At 49.7% G+C, this 19,695-nt stretch overlaps 1 protein-coding gene across 1 annotated transcript in view; it reads right to left on the bottom strand.

Moving 5' to 3' along the window:
• adam10a (ADAM metallopeptidase domain 10a) overlaps positions 1–19,695 on the bottom strand; it is a 103,489-nt gene continuing 83,794 nt past the window's right edge. The window contains exons 9-16 of the mRNA XM_056278182.1: positions 13,476–13,639; positions 13,034–13,217; positions 12,660–12,810; positions 11,790–11,973; positions 10,567–10,678; positions 5,949–6,169; positions 5,642–5,768; positions 1–3,480 (exon numbers count right to left, since the gene is read on the bottom strand). Coding sequence (XP_056134157.1) covers positions 3,380–3,480; positions 5,642–5,768; positions 5,949–6,169; positions 10,567–10,678; positions 11,790–11,973; positions 12,660–12,810; positions 13,034–13,217; positions 13,476–13,639 — 1,244 coding nt within the window. The 3' untranslated portion in view covers positions 1–3,379. The remainder of the gene's footprint in view (positions 3,481–5,641; positions 5,769–5,948; positions 6,170–10,566; positions 10,679–11,789; positions 11,974–12,659; positions 12,811–13,033; positions 13,218–13,475; positions 13,640–19,695) is intronic.

Genomic DNA, 19,695 nt, shown 5'->3' with positions numbered 1-19,695 from the left:
TATATATATAAAATTTGTGTGTGTGTAAATGGAAAGCTCACAGTACAGCCTGACTTATCTTCTTCTGGCACGGTGGCCCAGTGGTCAACACTGCTGCCTCACAGCAAGAAGGTCCCGGGTTCGAACCCCGGGCCGTCCCAGGTCCTTTCTGTGTGGAGTTTGCATGTTCTCCTCATGCCTGCGTGGGTTTCCTCCCACCATCAAAAAGACATGCATGTTAGGGTTAATACTCCTGCCTGTGTCTCTGAGCAAGGCAGTGGAAAGAAATAAGTGGAGTTGGTCCCCGGGTGCTGCAGCTGCCCACTGCTCCTAGCTACACAGCTAGGACGGGCTTCATGCAGAGAGGAATTTCATGCTATGTATGTACAAATGACAACGAGTATTCTATTCTATTCTATTCATTTATCTTAAGGTTATTCAGCTTTGAATGGCTGCAAAATATAATTTGACTTGAACCAACTTCCTGCAGCTTGGACTAACTTCCTGCTAAAACAGACACGGAGGTAGCAGGGACAATGTACTGGGGATGTGTAAAATTAAGTTTTTTAACTTGATTAAAAAAGCAGGGTTCGAAACTTTATTTTCAGCGGATCACTTTATGAGCTGTCTGACTATTGCGGAGCTTCTCGTTTTCAAGTAAAGAGATTTTTACTTTGTTTTATCTGGATTTTGATTTGGATATACTCCATTGATCCTGTAGGGAAATTGCTCTGCATTTAAGCCATCCTAGCTGTGTAGCTAGGAGCAGTGGGCGGCCGCCGTGCAGCACCCGGGGACCGACTCCAGCTGGTCTTGCCATGCTTCGGTCAGGGGCACAGACAGGAGTATTAACCCTAACATGCATGTCTTTCTGATGGTGGGGGAAACCGCAGCACCCGGAGAAAACCCACCCAGACACGGGGAGAACATGCAAACTCCACACAGAGGACGACCTGGCATGACCCCCAAGGTTGGACAACCCCGGGTTTCGGACCCAGGACCTTCTCGCTGCGAGGCGACGGTGCTAACCCCTGGGCGACCGTGCCGCCCACGGTTTTGGAAGCCTGGAAGGATTGCCCCATTGGACCGCACTGAAGACCAGACAGAGGACTTGGTACGTCTCTCAGTACCGAACCATTCAGTGACGGTTTCGTTTGTGTGACTCTTAATGATGCTGTCTGGGTTTGGAAAAAGGCGAACCCATCTTAAGATCAGTGATCCACGTTCCCTGGCTTCAGTCAAGCTGTGCTTCAACGCGAGCACATTGTTTTCAACGTGGTGACACAGACCGAGTGACGCTGACCCGAGCCCTCGTCGCTGCAGAGCCGACGGGGAAACGGCAGCGGCGCTGAGAGACCGCCGATTTCTCTGCCCTGTGTAATATTTCGGTTAACACCAGCCTGAATCGGCTGGATATCCACACCTATTAAGCCACAATAAAATAAAAAAGATTAATTTTCATGTTTTTTTTAAAGTGACACATTTCTCCCCCCCCCCCCCCCATACACACACACATACACAAAAAAAAATCTGAATTGCAAGTAAATACAAGTAAAAGCGACAATTATATTAAAGCCAGACAGGTTCTTGGTCTGGAAAAATAGATCAGTGTATTCGTAATAAAAGGCCGAAGCAAAGAGGACTCCACCCACAATGGTTTGTGACGGTCACGTCCATCATAACAGCCCCGGATAAGACGCTATTCCCCGAGGCAAAATAAAAACCAGAGAGGGTCCAGCCGGACCTACCGACTGGTTCTGTGATGACTCCCAACGCTGCTTTACACCTCCCACCGAGCTTCCCGCCCGAAGACACTACATCAGCTCTTGGTAAACAGGCCTTTCACACCAAAACAATGAACGTTCCCCCACTTTGCCTCCCCGAATCCCACCCGTGTCTCGTCTGACATATGATGTGGTTGTTTTACACGCCACTCAAAAGTCCGTCCGTCCGTCAAAGCGTCCAGTCAGAGAAGAATAGCGGTAAGACGATGAAGCTGTGATACTATCAAGCTAGAAAGTGTTTCTCCTGCTGGTAAACTCGACCCCACGGTGCATCGCTGCTGGAGAACCTCCCACCGGACTTGGATGAAAGATTCACTCTACTTAATGAAGCCATGTCACGCCACAACCTCCCAATGGGCCATCGCCCCTCCGAACCTCACGTTCTTCTTCAGTCAGATGTCTCCCTCATCTTATTCAGCCGTTCAGTACATCCTGTCATGAGATCACCACACGCCTCTCCATCGCAGGGCAGTTACGACACACCAGTACTGAGAACCAGTCCAACCATCACACACCAGTTCTGAGAACCAGTCCAACCATCACACACCAGTACTGAGAACCAGTCCAACCATCACACACCAGTACTGAGAACCAGTCCAACCATCACACACCAGTACTGAGAAGCAGTCCAACCATAACATACCAGTACTGAGAACCAGTCCAACCATAACACCAGTACTGAGAACCAGTCCAACCATCACACACTAGTACTGAGAAGCAGTCCAACCATAACATACCAGTACTGAGAACCAGTCCAACCATAACAAACAAGCCAGGCGCTGCTCTCCCTCTTCTGGGGTACTTAAGCGGGCGGCCATCTTTTTCAGCTTTGCCGCCCCCCATACACACACACACACACACACACACACACACACACACACACACACACACACACACTACTTTCTGATTTATTTTATTAATCCTGAGAAAAGTGAATTAAAATGGTAAATAATCTTCATCAGAAAGCAGAAAATTAATTTCATATGAAACACACACACACACACACACACACACACACACATACAAAAACCCTACACTGCAATATCTGTACAATTGCCCGCAGAGAGGACATGTATGCTTTACAAATAAAAGCTTCAGTTATTTTTACGTCGTTTTCATTTAAAACAATCTAAATTACATTGGCAAAAGGTCTCCTTTCCTGCATTTTGATTGGCAGCAAAAACATATGCAACTTGCAGTCCTGTCATCCTGCTGATGGCGGCAGCACCTCAGGGAGGAGGAACTGGAGAGGAGCGTAAATGAAGGGGGGAAGAAGAGAATCTCCTGTTCTCCTGTATCCTAATAACACAAAAAAGCAAAGGTTTCAAATAAAAAAGGAGGACCACGTAACAGAAACCAGGATTTTTTTTTTTATCTCCAGCGGTTCTTCCTTGAGAACGTTGCTGCTGTGTTCTGTTGGAGCCCCTGCTGTTGGTAGACGAGGTGCTTGGTGGGTTTGTTCGGCCCTGGGAAACGCCGGGCTCTGTCCAGTGAAAGAACTCGTGTTGCCAGTTTTCAGAGTTTCGCAGTAGGTGGTGGGAAAAGTAAAGTCTTTGGGGAGAAGCGCTCCTGTCGTAGGCACTAGAGAGAACCAAGGCAAAGGGCAGAGCGGCGTCTCAGCGTCTCATCTGGCCCATCTGGTAGTTCTCCCTGGGCTGGCGGTGGTGGCGCTGGGCCTGGGCGTTTGCTTGCTGGGCTCGCCTCCTCTTCAGTGTACCTGAGGGGGCAAAGACAGGTCAGTGAGGCTGGGGACAGACCCACCCCGGTCTTCCAACACACTTCTCTTATCAAGACTAGGAAGCACTGGGCTTGTTATCCATCCAACCATCCATCAGCCAAACAGCTTATCCTGCTCTCACTGACTGGAACTACTGGTGATAAGGAATAAGTTCGTCTTTAACATCTGAGCGAGAGATCTTTTTCTATATTTGACTCTGGAAACTTACATGATTTTTTTTGGTGGCATTTTCTGCCTTTATCAGACAGCAATAGTTGAGAGAGAGAGAGAGAGAGAGAGAGAGAGAGACGGGGGAGCACATGCAGCAAATGGCCTGGGCCGGATTCGAACCCAGGCCGCTGCAGCAAGGACTCAGCCTTATGTGGTATCACTCTACCAGGTGAGGCACCGGGGGGCGCCCCCGACTCTGTAAATTTAGATGTGACATCAAACAAATACATGAGGTCAAGGCGGCAACTGGACGGGAACAACCGCTCGAGTACGACTGAATGCCTCTCAACTTGTCTGATGACATCACAGCATGCAGCGAGACGATGACCTCCAACCTGCTGCCATGTCCAGGAAGCAGCTTTTCACAGCAAATGACCGAAACACTGGACTCGTCAATTCAGTCGTGCGGTGTCTGGTCCATATATTGTATTATATATTAATATATAATATAAAATAATATATTGTAATATATCATATCATATTGTAACCCCTACCATGTAGGTGGGGCCTGGGTTCTGCTTTAAATAAGTGGCACTATTACTTAAGTAATACACTGTTTAAATTGTTACCAAGTGTTTCTTAATTCTTAACTTAGATTATAACTATTGGCGGTGCCTCCATTAACTGTGTGGAAGTAGTTTGAATATGACTTCCTTTTAAACCTTTAAATGTATTTATATTTTAATACCACTATGAATTGTCTATTCTAAAATGTCTATGACGCAACACATTTGTTGCTTTAAATTCAAATATACCAATAGGTAGGTATTTATTAACCAGATGGTAATGTAAAATATTTGTAGTTTGCAATTATCAACAGTCAATAATAATAATAATAATAATTAATAATAGACAATGTCACAATATGTATAAACCAATGGCTCAAAGCCTGTTCCAATTCTATTCAATAATAATTAATATTTCCAATAAAACTCTGTTGTCGTGGGGGGGGGGGGGGTCAAGCGCTCTGCTGCGAGCGCAGGAGAATGAGCGAGGGTGTGAAGAAACCACCTGACAGTCACAGGCACACCAGGGGAAGGAAACGGTCTCCGCAGTCGTCCAACGGAGAGCTTTCCTGGTCCTTGGTCTCTCACCTTCGACTATGTCCAAATCCTCTTGTACATCCAGTTAGTACATACATCCCACGGATAACGCTCTGTTGATCCCGACGTTATGTACAAACAGCTCACAATACAGAAGAGCAGCTTTCCTCAGCGGTGTCCTCAAGCGTTCTGATTCTTTACCTCACGCGACCTAACGTCGTAGTGCTAAGTCCCGCCCCTCTATCTCAGCATACATTTTGGTTGGCTAAATATTACAGACGTACCAATGAAAGAAAAGAAAAGAATGAATGACATTTAACATCACGTTAGGCTGTAAGCCTAACAACCAAGCTAGCAACAAGTACTGTATATTGTACACATCCAATAAACCAGGCTCATGAATGAACTCACGTTAGAGCTTGTACGTTGTACATATCATAACTTATAACCATTGTAAATAAACGTGTACATAACCATGAAATGAACTGTAGCTTATTTATTCATTTAACTTATTCTGTTTTAACTTATTCATTAAATGCTCATAGCTCACTTTATCCACTAGGCTACACCATATTACTTAATATATAATGTATAGGGTTGTCCAGGGTGTCTCCCCGCCTGCCGCCCAGTGACTGCTGGGATAGGCTCCAGGATCCCCACAACCCTGAGAGCAGGATAAGCAGCTTGGACAATGGATGGATGGATATATATATACAAACACACACACACATAAGCACGTGTTTTTTTTCATTGAGTGGTGTGGACCGCCAAGGCCCAACATCGTGGTGGGCCGAGTGTCAACTCTCCTCATATAGGGAAGCAATGGCTGCTTGTCAAGTGACATGGCCTGAAGCCTCAGTGCTTTGTCTAGGGAGTGTGTGTTTTACCTGGCAGTGGTTTGGGTGGGGGGAGCTTGGGGTTGCTGCTGGGAGTGTGGACGCTGCAGATCTTGATGAAACCGGCCATTAGCATGATGAGCGCAATGCCCATTAGCAGCACAGCCCACCAGTGAGCCTGCAAAACATCCAGATGGGATACAAATGAAGGGCCTGCTTTCATTTAATAACACAATCAAAATACTACAGGTATTATAAGTACTGTGCACATTATCACTGTATTATTTCTACCTGCTTGTTAACAAATTGATGTTGCCTCCATGGGAATAAATTGTGATTCTCGCACAGGGACACTCACCACAATCCATTCGGCAATGTTCTCGTAGAGCTCTGCGTTGAAGATGGCCTTCTTTAGCCTGGCCAGCGGTCCATCGGCGTCCACCAGCCGACACTTCATGAAGACGTCGCAGTAGCCCTTGAAGTCGTTGCAGGGCGAGCCGGGCTGAAGTGTGGTGACCTTCTTGCTGAAGAAGTCCAACCATCTGTCCGAGGCAGTGCTGCTGCAGGTGTTGGGTTTCACTGGAGGCAGAGGGAGACGGACCAACCAGGTATTCAACTGAGTGGAACAACATCCTCCAACGCACAAGAGCAACAGCCAACACAGGTGATGCTTCAGTTTAACTATCGAGCAAATGTTGAGAGGACATTTTAAAATGTAACGCAAAAAAAAAAAGAAGCAAGACTGACTAAACTGATACCCCGCGCACAGCGCCGCCAGCCTTTGTTTCCTCTTTATGTAGGTGATGGCAGACAATATCAGATGAATAGTAAAAATAATAAGAGTCTGAAGTTTTGGTAGACAAAATAACATTTTGTGGTCCGCGGTGGTGTAGCGGTCCAAGCATCGGCTTTGTGTCGATGCAGTTGCCCACTGGGGACCGGGGGTTCGTGCCTCGGTCTCGTCAGATCCGACTGGCCGGACTCGACGAAGCAGCAATAATTGGCAACGCTGTCTTCGGGAGGGGGGCGGAGTCGGCTTGTGTTCGTCGCATGAATGCGTCTCTGTGTGTGTCTTAAAAAGCAGTGGTTCGGCCTGGATTCGCCTTGTCACGGAAGTGGCGAGGCGTCTCCTTCCAGACTGCCGGCTGGAGAGATGCAGTTGGGGAACGCATGCGGTACGAGGGTGGGGGTTTGAACTAAAATAGGGATCGATTGGCCACTAAATTGGGAGAAACAGGGGAAAATCAGGGGGGGAAAAAGACATTTTGTTACGTCAGAAGAATCAACACCGGGCGTCCGGGTGGCGTGGCGGTCTATTCTGTTGCCTACCAACACGGGGTTCGCAAGATCAAATCCCCGTGTTACCTCCGGCTTGGTCGGGCGTCCCTACAGACACAATAGGTCGTGTCTGCGGGTGGGAAGCCGGATGTGGGTATGTGTCCTGGTCACTGCACTAGCGCCTCCTCTGGTCAGTCGGGGCACCTGTCCAGGGGGGAGGGGGAACTGGGGGGAATAGCGTGATCCTCCCACGCGCTACATCCGCCTGGTGAAACTCCTCACTGTCAGGTGAAAAGAAGCGGCTGGCGACGCCACACGTATCGGAGGAGACGTGGTAGTTTGCAGTCCCCCCCAGATCGGCAGAGGGGGCGCAGCAGCGACCGGGACGGCTTGGAAGAGTGGGGTAATTGGCCGGGTACAATTGGGGAGAAAAAAGGGAGAAAAAAATCCTAAAAAAAAAAAGTCTAAAGCACACACGAAGGCTGAACTGCTTCAATGTTTATTCCATCCTCGTGCAAATGAAAAACATTAGCAAACAAGGTGTCGCGCAGTGCAGCTTCATCAGTGCAGCTTCATCAGTGCAGCTTCACCAGTGCAGCTTCATCAGTGCAGCTTCATCAGTGCAGCTTCATCAGTGCAGCTTCATCGGTGCAGCTTCATCGGTGCAGCTTCATCGGTGCAGCTTCATCAGTGCAGCTTCATCGGTGCAGCTTCATCGGTGCAGCTTCACCAGTGCAGCTTCATCAGTGCAGCTTCATCAGTGCAGCTTCATCAGTGCAGCTTCACCAGTGCAGCTTCATCAGTGCAGCTTCATCAGTGCAGCTTCATCAGTGCAGCTTCACCAGTGCAGCTTCATCGGTGCAGCTTCATCGGTGCAGCTTCACCAGTGCAGCTTCATCAGTGCAGCTTCACCAGTGCAGCTTCACCAGGTTTGCTCAGAGGAAACTTGGTGAAGTGGAAACAATCCAGCATGCATGTGTGCAAATGGATTCTTTACTTTTGCTATTCAGTAAATAACGTGGTTTCTAACGTAGCTTTTAAAACTCCACTAGGCTCCGAGTGGTCTATTCCGTTGCCTCACAACACCGGGATCGCCGGTTCAAATCCCCGTGATGCCTCCGGCTTGGTCGGGCGTCCCTACAGACAAGATTGGTCGTGTCTGTGGGTGGGAAGCCGAATGTGGGTATGTGTCCTGGTCACTGCACTAGCACCTCCTCTGGTCGGTTGGGGCGCCTTTTTTTGGGGGGGGGGGGGAATAGCGTGATCCTGCCATGTGCTACGGCCCCCTGGTGAAACTCCTCACTGTCAGGTGAAAAGAAGTGGCTGGCAACTCCACAAGTATCGGAGGAGGCATGTGGTAGTCTGCAGCCCTCCCCGGATGGGCAGAGGGGGTGGAACAGCGACCGGGACGGCTTGGCAGAGTGGGGTAATTGGCCAAGTACAATTGGAGACAAAAAAAAAAGGGGAAAAAAAAAGGGGGGGGGGTTAAAAAAAAAACTGCACTAAGTCTGCTGACTGTGGTTTAATTTGATTTAAGAATGTCCAAGTTAAAGCTGGGGGTGGCAATGTTCTTTCAGTGTTATTTTTTTTATGAAAAATGACATAGCTGTTATAGCCACCAGTACTTTACATGACATAGCTGTTATAGCCACGAGTACTTTACATGACATAGCTGTTATAGCCACGAGTACTTTACATGACATAGCTGTTATAGCCACGAGTACTTTACATGACATAGCTGTTATAGCCACGAGTACTTTACATGACATAGCTGTTATAGCCACGAGTACTTTACATGACATAGCTGTTATAGCCACGAGTACTTTACATGACATAGCTGTTATAGCCACGAGTACTTTACATGACATAGCTGTTATAGCCACGAGTACTTTACATGACATAGCTGTTATAGCCATGAGTACTTTACATGACATAGCTGTTATAGCCACGAGTACTTTACATGGTCTGGGAGAACATCAAGCCTCCGTGTTTAACCTGCATCTGTATTCAGGATCTCAGAATCTCACCTGAGCTCCCCTGACTGGTTGAGGCTTTATCGCTTCCGGCAGCCCTCAACCAATCAGGTGAGCTCTCAGTAACGGCGCAGTCCTACTGCCTTATTCACGTACACAGCGTTTCGCCACTACAGATCTGGTAATTGAGTACTTCACCTTTAAAAAAGTGCTTCACAACATCAGTATGGTGCAACTATATCCGATTCATTCATCTTCAGCCGCTTGTCCGGGGTCGGGTCGTGGTGGCAGCAAGCTAAGTAGGGCACTCCAGACCTCCCTCTCCCCAGCAACACCCTCCAAGTCCTCCTGAGGGATCCCAAGGTGTTCCCAGGCCAGATTGGACAAGCAGTCCCTCCAGCGAGCTCTGGGTCTACCCCGGGGTCTCCTCCAAGTTGGCCGTGCCCGGAAAACCTCCAAAGGAAGGCGCCCAGGAGGCATCCTAATCGGATGCCCGAACCACCTCAACTGGCTCCTTTCGACGTGAAGGAGCAGCGGCTCTACTCCGAGCTCCCTCCGGATGTCCGAGCTCCTCACCCTATCTCTAAGGTGGAGCCCAGACACCCTACAGAGGAAACTCATTTCAGCCGCTTGTATCCATGATCTCACCCTTTCAGTCACTACCCAAAGCTCATGACCATAGGTGAGGGCTGGAACAAAGATTCACTGGTAAATTGAGAGCTTTGCCTTCCGGCTCAGCTCCCTCTTCACCACAACGGTCCGGTACAACGTCCACACCACTGCTGATGCTGCACCAATCCGTCTGTCAATCTCCCGCTCCACCCTACCCTCACTCATGAACAAAAGCCCGAGATACCTGAACTCCTTCACTTGAGGCAACAACTCATCCCCAAACCGGAGAGAACCATGGCCTCAGACTTGGAGGTGCTGACTCTCATCCCGGCCATTTCACACTCAGCTGCAAACCGCCCCAGTGTGCGCTGGAGGTCGTGTTCTGATGAAGCCAACAAAACCACATCATCTGCGAAGAGCAGAGATGCAATTCTGAGGTTCCCAGAATGGACACACTCCTCACCTTGGCTGCACCTTGAGATCCTGTCCATGAATATCACAAACAGAATCGGGGACAAGGGACAACCTTGGTGGAGTCCGACACCCACCGAGAACGTGTTTGACTTTGTGCTGAGAATGCGGACACAGCTCTCAGTATGGTTATACAAGGACCGGATGGCAACTATATCAGATTCACAGAGAAAAATATTCTTACATGCACAGATTAACAACTGCGTTACACTTGACAGTCTTCATATGGCATTAATACTGATGTTGGACAGAGGCTGGCAAACAAGGTACTGCAGGTACTGTGGAAATGCCGATCTTTACAAATACTTCACCTAGAAGTAAACCAGTATTTCACATCAACACTGTTGGTGTAACTAAAGAGATTTCCTGACGGGCATACTCATGAGCACGCATGAAGCCGGTTTAACGGAGGGGTTAGAGGAGGGAAGGAGGAACCAGAGTGTCGGATGGACTGGATTCTTTTGGTGGTGGTCTGTCAAAACTGCTAATTTCTCCGAAGTTTCCGATCCCAGCGTTACGTCCGTGGGGAGCAGCCCTAACAACGAGCCTTTTACAAAGTATGCGTCCCAGGAAACAGAACTACAAGTATTTAGCCGGGATGGGGCGATGCATCGGCGGTGTGACAGGAGAGCGGCCACTCACATTTGTCCATGCAGCAGACGTGACACAGCTCGGCCGCCTCATCTTGGCCATCCTGGCTGGCACAGGTACACATCTCCAGACCGTACTTCTCGCAGATGGAGCCGGAGCAGCCCTGTTGGACACCGCGTGAGCACGGAGAAGTCAGACATGGAAAAAACAAACAAAAAATTGTACATTCTCAGTAGAAAGTAAGAATCTCATCGTTCAGAGTATCGGGGCGTCGGGGTGGTGTGGCCTACCAACACGGGGCTCGCTGGATCAAATCCTCGTGTTGCCTCCAGCTTGGTCGGGCGTCCCTACAGGCACAATTGGCCGTGTCTGCGGGTGGGAAGCTGGATGTGGGTATGTGTCCTGGTCACTGCACTAGCGCCTCCTCTGGTTGGTCGGGGCGCCTGTTCAGGGGGAGGGTGAACTGGGGGGAATATTATGATGCTCTGCAGCCCTCCCTGGATCGGCAGAGGGGGTGGAGCAGCGACTGGGACGGCTCGGAAGAGTGGGGTAATTGGCGAAGTACAATTGGGGAGAAACGGGGGGGGGGCCCCCCCCCCCAAAAAAAAACCAAAACTCCTTTTTTTCTTTGGATCTTTTTCTCCTCAATTGTACTTCGCCAATTACCAGACTCTTCCAAGCCGTCCCGGTCTCTGCTCCACCCCCTCTGCTGAGTTGGGGAGGGCTGCAGACTACCACATGCCTCCTCCGATACATATGGAGTCTCCAGCCGCTTCCTTTCACCTGACAGTGAGGAGTTTCACCAGGGGGGGCATGTGGGAGGATCACGCTATTTCCCCCCAGTTCCCCCTCCCCCCAAATAGGCGCCCTGACTGACCAGAGGAGGCGGTAGTGCAGCGACCAGGACACATACCCACATCCGGCTTCCCACCCGCAGACACAGCCAATTGTGTCTGTAGGGACGCTCAACCAAGCCGGAGGTAACACGAGGATTCAACCTGGCGATCCCCGAGTTGGTAGGCAACAGAACAGACCACTATGCTACCCGGACGCCCTGATGCGTACATTTAACGTGGCCGTAAATTATGTCGGACGTCTTAGTCACGTTTTGTGCACTTTCTATGCACGTCTATACTGGCAGATTTGACTACAATGGAAATGTCTTGACTTCTGTAAACCTCCTTCAGAAATGCATCTGGTCCAGATCTGATCTGGTCCAGATCTGATCTGGTCCAGATCTGGAGTACGGCGCAGGCAGCGCGACACTAACGTACCCCATTGAGGCAGACTTGCGTGTCTCCGTGGCAGGCGGTGAAGTTGGCTTTGGGTTCCGAGGTGGGGCACTGAGACGAGGCTCCGTTACACATCCCCTCATGAGCACACTCCGACTCCGGCCGGCAGCTCCTGGTGGTGCCCTCATAGGTGCACTCTGGGGTGCAGCACAGACCCTGACTGGGACTGCGGGGAAGGAATCACACACACAGGTCAGTCAGTCAAATGACATCAACACCAACACAGTTCTCCTGTCTTCTCATCACCGCGCTCTTCTGATGTTATAACACAGTTATTACTTTCTTTTTTTGGACCCCCCCCCCCTTTTTTTTCCTCCCCAAGTTGTACTTGGCCAATTACCCCGCTCTCCCGAGCCGTCCCGGTCTCTGCTCCACCCCCTCTGCTGATCCGGGGAGGGCTGCAGACTACCACATGCCTCCTCCCATACATGTGGAGTCGCCAGCCGCTTCTTTTCACCTGACAGTGAGGAGTTTCACCAGGGGGACGGAGCACAGCGGAGGGTCACGCTACTCCCCCCCCCGGACAGGCGCCCCAACTGACCAGAGGAGGCGCTAGTGCAGCGACCGGGACACATATCCACATCCGGCTTCCCACCCGCAGGCATGGCCAATTGTGTCTGTAGGGACGCCAGACCAAGCTGGAGGTAAGACAGGGATTCAAACCGGCGATCCCCGTGTCGGTAGGCAACGGGATAGACCGCCACGCCACCCGGACGCCCTGCCTACTGCAGCTTTAACACGATGATAGCCTGTGTTTATCAGGTGTTATTTGTCGTTATGACAGATTATAAAAGAGGTGCTGTAAGTACAGATGAGCTGGTTGCTGTCGGCTGATCTGGTCTGGACACTGACCTGCAGATCTTGCCCGGCTTCAGTTTGCACTTCTTGCCCTCGGCCTCATTGGCGTCGTAGCAGCAGGAGTCTTTACACTGATCGTTGAAGCCGCAGTCGCACTGCTCCCCTGCCTCCACCAGCCCATTACCGCAGATAGGCTGGCCCGACTCTGAGGTCACACACACACACACACACACACACACACACACACACACACACACACACACACACACACACACACACACACACACACAATGAGGAGAGCTCACATTTTAACTACCCTACCACACACACACACACACACAATGAGGAGAGCTCACATTTTAACTACCCTACCACACACACACACACACACACACACACACACACACACACACACAAAAAGCACTTACCAACAAAGCAGTTGCCCCTCTTCTTGTCCAGCACCTGGCTGATGTTGCGAATGCTGCAGATGGAGAACTTGTTGTTGTTCAGTTTGTCTCCGGACGTCGCTCTGGCGTACATGATGTAGTTGCCCCGCTCCTTCTTGTCCTGCATCTTGGACTCACCTGGCGTGCACTCGATCCCAGAGTCATGCTGAAATAAAGACGCCGGACAGGGGAAGGCATGGACGGAGAGCCCAACAGAAGGTTTTTAGGTTTGACTCTGTAGCGACGGACTCGAACCCCTCAACGCCCCCACACATCAAGTCCCGTTTTAAGGTTCTCTCACATACACACGTGTGTGTATATACACACACACACATATATATATATATACACACACACACACACTGTACAGTACTGCTGTATTTGGGGCATCATGACCCGGTCGGCTTCAGGCCAAATGACTTACAGGAGAGCCAAAGTTGTGGCCGACTTCATGGGCGAAGGTGATATGTGAGACCTTGGGGGGGACGTGGGAGGCGTAGTTTTTCACAGTGATGATGCCGGTGTTCAGAGACTTTCTCTTGCCATCAGAGTACAGCTTACTCTTCTCACAGATGCCCCCTGAGCTCCCTGGGAATGAGAATAAAAAGAAAAACACCAACATGAGATGAAACAAACAAGAAAACCGTCAGGATTATTCCACACACAGAACTACCAACTACATTTAATGATGATAAAAGGTGCTTTATAAATCAAATTATTATTATTATTATTAACTACAGCCACACTCCAGACGAGCCGTCTGCTTACTACTGTCATCTCACCCAGTGGAGAAACCAACGCAGACTTTCAACAAGGGAAATAAAAACAGGCACGAACAGCACAAACTTCATCCTTCCAGGTGGTTCTCTGAGTTTGTGGTGAACCACTTCCTGGTTATGTTGTGAGGTGAAATGTGAGGGTATTTGGGGCACTGCTGAACACCGGTAGACGCCTGAAATGTAGGCGTGGTCGCCCTTAAACAAACACAAGACCTCGTGGAGGACTTTTAAAACCCCCTAAAGGTGGAGTCTGGGGTGGATATGCTGCATATAGCGAGAGACTGATGGAGCTGTCACTACTGCGCCCAAAGCCCCGCCGAGTCCCGTCCGTCTCTCACGGATAGGGGGACACGGGGGGGGGGGGGTTTCCAGCCGGTTTAAGCCTGCTGGAAAGAGGCAGAGCCCTGCGGCGGAGATTCTGGAAAGACAGCAGCTTTCATTTCCCATAAGCCGGGAGTCCAGTCATCAAGACAGGCTGCAAGCAGACAGCGCCTCTGGCCACACAAACACGAGGACAAAGCACTCAAGGCAGGGAACAGTGTGCACCGTGCACGTGGGTGTGCACGTGGGTGTGCACGTGGGTGCAGCCCCTCCGCTGAGCACACTTTATGCTTAGGTGGAAATTGGTCAAATCCAATAAGGATGTCATTAGCTGGGCTTAACCAATACCCCTGATCTGCTAAAGCATTCAGCCCAATCTCTCTTCCTCGCCATCCTCCATCCTGAATCCTGAATCCTGAATCCACTCATCCGGCTTACAACACAGCTCATGACAACACAGCTCAGGACAACACAGCTCATTACAACACAGCTCATTGGCCTGTATTGATCGACTGTTTGTTGTTGGCTTTTTCTTTTCTTTTCCAGGGTTTGGGTGTGGTTCCTGAACCTAATCAAAAACTAAGGCCAGGGGTTATCCGGGTTGCGTAGTGGTCTATTCCGTTCATTTACCTTGATTTAACCAGGTTAGTCCCACTGAGACTCAGATCTCTTTTACAAGAGAGACCTGGCCAAGAGCGGCAGCAGTACACCAGTTTCAGCACACACTCACACGGAGACAAGAGAACAGCTCCAAATGCACAGCAGCAGAAAACTGAGGGGAGAAGACACAAACCTGTTACCAACAGACTCAGAGTCCATAGACTGGACCATACCTCTAAATTCTGACAGAGTAACCAAGTCCTGGAGTTTAAGTCTATTCTGCAGGCTATTCCAGGCAGATGGTACAGAAAACATAAAGGCCTTCTTGCCTACCAACACGGAGCTCGCCGGTTCGAATCCCCCATGTTACCTCCGGTTTGGTTGGGCATCCCTACAGACACAATTCGCCGTGTCAGCGGGTGGGAAGCCGGATGTGGGTGTGTGTCCTGGTCGCTGCACTAGCGCCTCCTCTGGTCGTTTGGGGCGCCTGTTTGTGAGGGGGGGGGGACTGGGGGGAACAGCGTGATCCTCCCATGTGCTACGTGCCCCTGGTGAAACTCCTCACTGTCAGGTGAAAAGAAGCTGCTGGCGACGCCACATGTATGGGAGGGGGCATGTGGTGGTCTGCAGCCCTCCCTGGATCGGGGGGGGGGGGGGCAGCGACCGGTACGGCGTGGAAGAGTGGGGTAATTGGCCAAGTACAATTGAGGAGAAAAAGGGGGAAATATCAACAACAACAACAACAAAAAAAACTGAGACCGGAGAGTTGACCAAAACACTTGACGGCATCAGCCATGCACCGGACGCCAGCCATGTGGAAAAAGGAAAGAAAATTGTAGCAAGCGGACGACACCTACGTCCGACCGCACAACTCACAAACACACACCAGAACTTATCACTTCATCAGAACCGCAACAGCGCTGACACCCTTCGGATGCCGCAGACAAACAAACAGCCAGAAAAAAAACTAACCGAACTGATGGAGAGATAAACGAATGAACAAAACATTGTTTGATGCCCTGAAAGCACCTCCCTGAACCCACTCCACCCAGGAGCTCCGAGACCATGAAACCCTGCATGTAAAGAACGATTCAGCAACAACAAGGCAGTTAAAATATCCCTGTGATAACAATCTTGTTGTACCTCCCTGATATATTTCTCTCTGGTTTCTCGGACATGTCAGAGATCCGGTTCCACGTTTCTGGAAGTCGTCTTACTGTAATTCAAACATGCATTCTGAGCTTGGTCTGAAGGCCGGATCAGGCCAGCGTCCCACGCAGACATTGATATACCGAGGACATCTCTTTAAAGAGGTTATCCTTAAGCCCTTCAGTTCTGGTGGTTTCAGCATCATCTTGGCGTCCACAATACGACATTTTTATACCACAAATCCCAAAGCTCAATTCAAGCATTCACGGACAAGTCACAGTTCCTACAGTTGCAGATTTTGGTGTAACACCAGAAAGGTAATCCAGCAGGAGAATTCCTACTTTGGAGAAAGAAGACTCGTCAACAAGGTCCTCTGTCATGGTATTACTGAATAACATCTCATTCCATATCTACTAGTACTACTACTTTCAGCTGCTCCCGTTAGGATCATCCATTTCCATCTCTTCCTGTCCTCTGCATTGTCCTGTCATGCCAGCATGTCCTCCCTCACCACCTCCATAAACCTCCTTCCTCTTCTCCTCTTCCCTGGCAGCTCCATATTCAGCATCCTTCTCCCAATATACCCAGCATCTCTCCTCCACACATGTCAAAACCACCTCAACCTTGTCTCTCTTGCTTTGTCTCCAAACCGTCCAACCTGAGCTGTCCCTCTAATATACTCGTTCCTAATCCTGTCCTTCTTCATCACTCCCAGTGAAAATCTTACCATCTTCAACTCTGCCACCTCCAGCTCCTCCTCCTGTCTTTTCATCAGTGCCACTGTCTCCAAACCATATAACATAGCTGGTCTCACTACCATCTTGTAAACCTTCCCTTTAACTCTTGCTGGTACCCTTCTGTCACAAATCACTCCTGACACTCTTCTCCACCCACTCCACCCTGCCTGCACTCTCTTCTTCACCTCTCTCCTGCACTCCCCGTTACTTTGAACAGTTGACCCCAAGTATTTAAACTCATACACCTTCATCACCTCTACTCCTTGCTGTCCTCCCTCTTGTTCACACATAGGTATTCCATCTTGCTCTTACTGACTTTCATCCCTCTTCTCTCCAGTGCATACCTCCACCTCTTCAGGCTCCTCAACCTGCACCCTACTCTCACTACAGATCACAATGTCATCCGTGAACATCATCGTCCATGGAGACTCCTGCCTGATCTGGTCAGTCAACCTGTCCATCACCATTGCAAACAAGAAAGTGCTCAGAGCCGATCCTTGATGTACTCCCACCTCCACCTTGAACCCATCTGTCATTCCTACCACACACCTCACCACTTTCACACTTCCCTCATACGTATCCTGCACCACTCCTCCATACTTCTCTGCCACTCCTGACTTCCTCATACAATACCGCACCTCCTCTCTCGGCACTCTGTCATAAGCTTTCTCTAAACCCACAAAGACACGATGCAACTCTTTCTGGCCTTCTCTATACTTCTCCATCAACATTCTCAAAGCAAACATCACATCTGTGGTGCTCTTTCCTGGCATGAAACCACACTGCTGCTGCTGATCATCACCTCTCCTCTTAACCTAGTTTCTATTACTCTTTCCCATATCTTCATGCTGTGGCTGATCAACTTTATACCTCTGTAGTTGCTGCAGTTCTGCACATCACCCTTGTTCTTGAAAATCGGTACCAGTATGCTTCTTCTCCACTCCTCAGGCATCCTCTCACTTTCCAAGATCAGGTAAAACCTCCACTTGGGGGCGCCCTGATGGCTCACCGGATAGAGGGGTACCACATATAAGGCTGAGCCCTTACCGCAGCGGCCTGGGTTCAAATCCGGCCCGGGCCCTTTGCTGCATTTCATCCCCTCTCTCTCCCCTGCCTTTCCTGTCCCTCTCTACTAACTATCACTATCCAATAAAGGAGGAAAATGCAAAAAAAAAAAAAAAACTCCACTGCAACATATCAAACCATAAAAAACCTTTAATTAAAACTAATTAAACATTGGATAATGTTTAGCTTTGTATTTTAGCACCTATCACTTGCTCTTCCACATTTGACATTCAACTTCCTTCTTCTTTGCCTTTTGTGGCAGACTCAACACGTTTCCCTTGCGGGCGCCATTACATTTGCACACCTGGTGGGGACGGTGGACCCCGCCAGCACCAACAAAACTCACACCAAGAGGAGCACCTACAGGACACTAACACAATGAATGACTGTTGCTACAAAACTGACAGCGGGAAAAGGTATCAAATATGATTTATACAAAAAAAATGAAGGACTACATCGTTAACTCAGAAGTTAGTCATCTGAACATTTAATGGGAGAGAACGTGAAGCGTTTAGCAACCCAACCCACCGAAACCCTTCTGACATCTGCTGGGTATTCATGAATACAGCCGAAGGGAAAAGTCAAACAATTTCTTGGTTGTATTGCTAAATGTCCCTTCCCTGTGTTTGTGTGCGTCTCTGGCGGGGTCATTAATGTTTCTTTGCCCAGGGGTTGTGGTAGTGATGCTCTCTGTCTTGCTAACCCCAGGGCTGACAGCAGTCTAGCTGGCTGCCACCGACGACAAGAGCCTGAGGTAGATCAGAATGACAGACGCCTGCAGGAAACAAGCACAGCTTTATCTGAATAGCTTCTCTCTTTTTTAGGACCCCTCCCCCACTTTCTCCCCAATCGTATCTGGCCCCACTCTTCCGAGCCGTGCCGGTCGCTGCTCCACCCTCTCTGCCGATCCGGGGAGGGCTGCAGACTACCACATGCCTCCTCCCATACATGTGGAGTCACCAGCCGCTTCTTTTCACCTGACAGTGAGGAGTTTCACCAGAGGGACGTAGCACGTGGGAGGATCACGCTATCCCCCCAGTTCCCCCTCCTCCTCGAACAGGCGCCCTGACCGACCACAGGAGGCGCTAGTGCAGCGACCAGGACACACACCCACATCTGGCTTCCCACCCACGGTCATGGCCAATTGTATCTGTAGGGACGCCCCAGCAAGCCGGAGGTAACACAGGGATTCGAACCGGCGATCCCTGTGTTGGTAGGCAACAGAATAGACCGCTACGCTACCCGGACGCCCATCTGAACATCTACCAGTGTAGACTCGGATGCCACCTGTATCTGCATCTGCCCCTGTTAACCTCAGCAAGGTGCGGAGCTCAGCGGTCTGGTTAACGTGTGTGTTCTTTAACAGCACCCAGAACCCTGTTGTCGTACGACCACTTCACAGACTTTATGAAAAACCACAACACAACGACGAGCACACTCCTAGCTTGGGAAACGGTATCAAACAGTTTGGCTTTGCCCTGAAATTGGTTTTCAGCACAACCCTCATCATGAGCACCTGCGTCTCTCTGTCCTGGTCTGATCTGCTGAAGACAGAACTGTGGTCCCGACAAACATCCGGGGAGAAAGTGGAAATCGAGAGACAAAAACTCACCGACAGCATTACAAACTCATCCCCCTCCCTCATCCTTGGAAATAAACGTCCCGACGTGCATGGGGGAGCGTGGGGGTGTGGGGGTGACGTAGGGAGTCAGATGAAAAGCTTATCAGAGTCTTTAATGGAGACGCTGAGAGAGATCTGTTCACTGTTCTGATAGACGACAGAATCACCAGACAGACAGCTACTACTAATGCTATGTGCTACTCCTACTAATGCTATTATGTACTACTACTACTACTACTACTACTGCCAGTGAGCACAAACTTCTGTCTCAGCCAGCTGATTACCAGGACACATGTAACTTGATTTTTCCAGACAATTCAACAATAAATCTTGGGGCTGGAGCCAAAGTGCAGAAGTAGTTCAGCAAGCATG

The sequence above is a fragment of the Lampris incognitus genome, chromosome 4, assembly GCF_029633865.1.
Source record: "Lampris incognitus isolate fLamInc1 chromosome 4, fLamInc1.hap2, whole genome shotgun sequence".
In the NCBI taxonomy this organism is placed as follows: Eukaryota; Metazoa; Chordata; class Actinopteri; order Lampriformes; family Lampridae; genus Lampris; species Lampris incognitus.
Note: the sequence above shows the minus strand (reverse complement) of the source record. Positions and strands in the feature narration are given on the sequence as shown.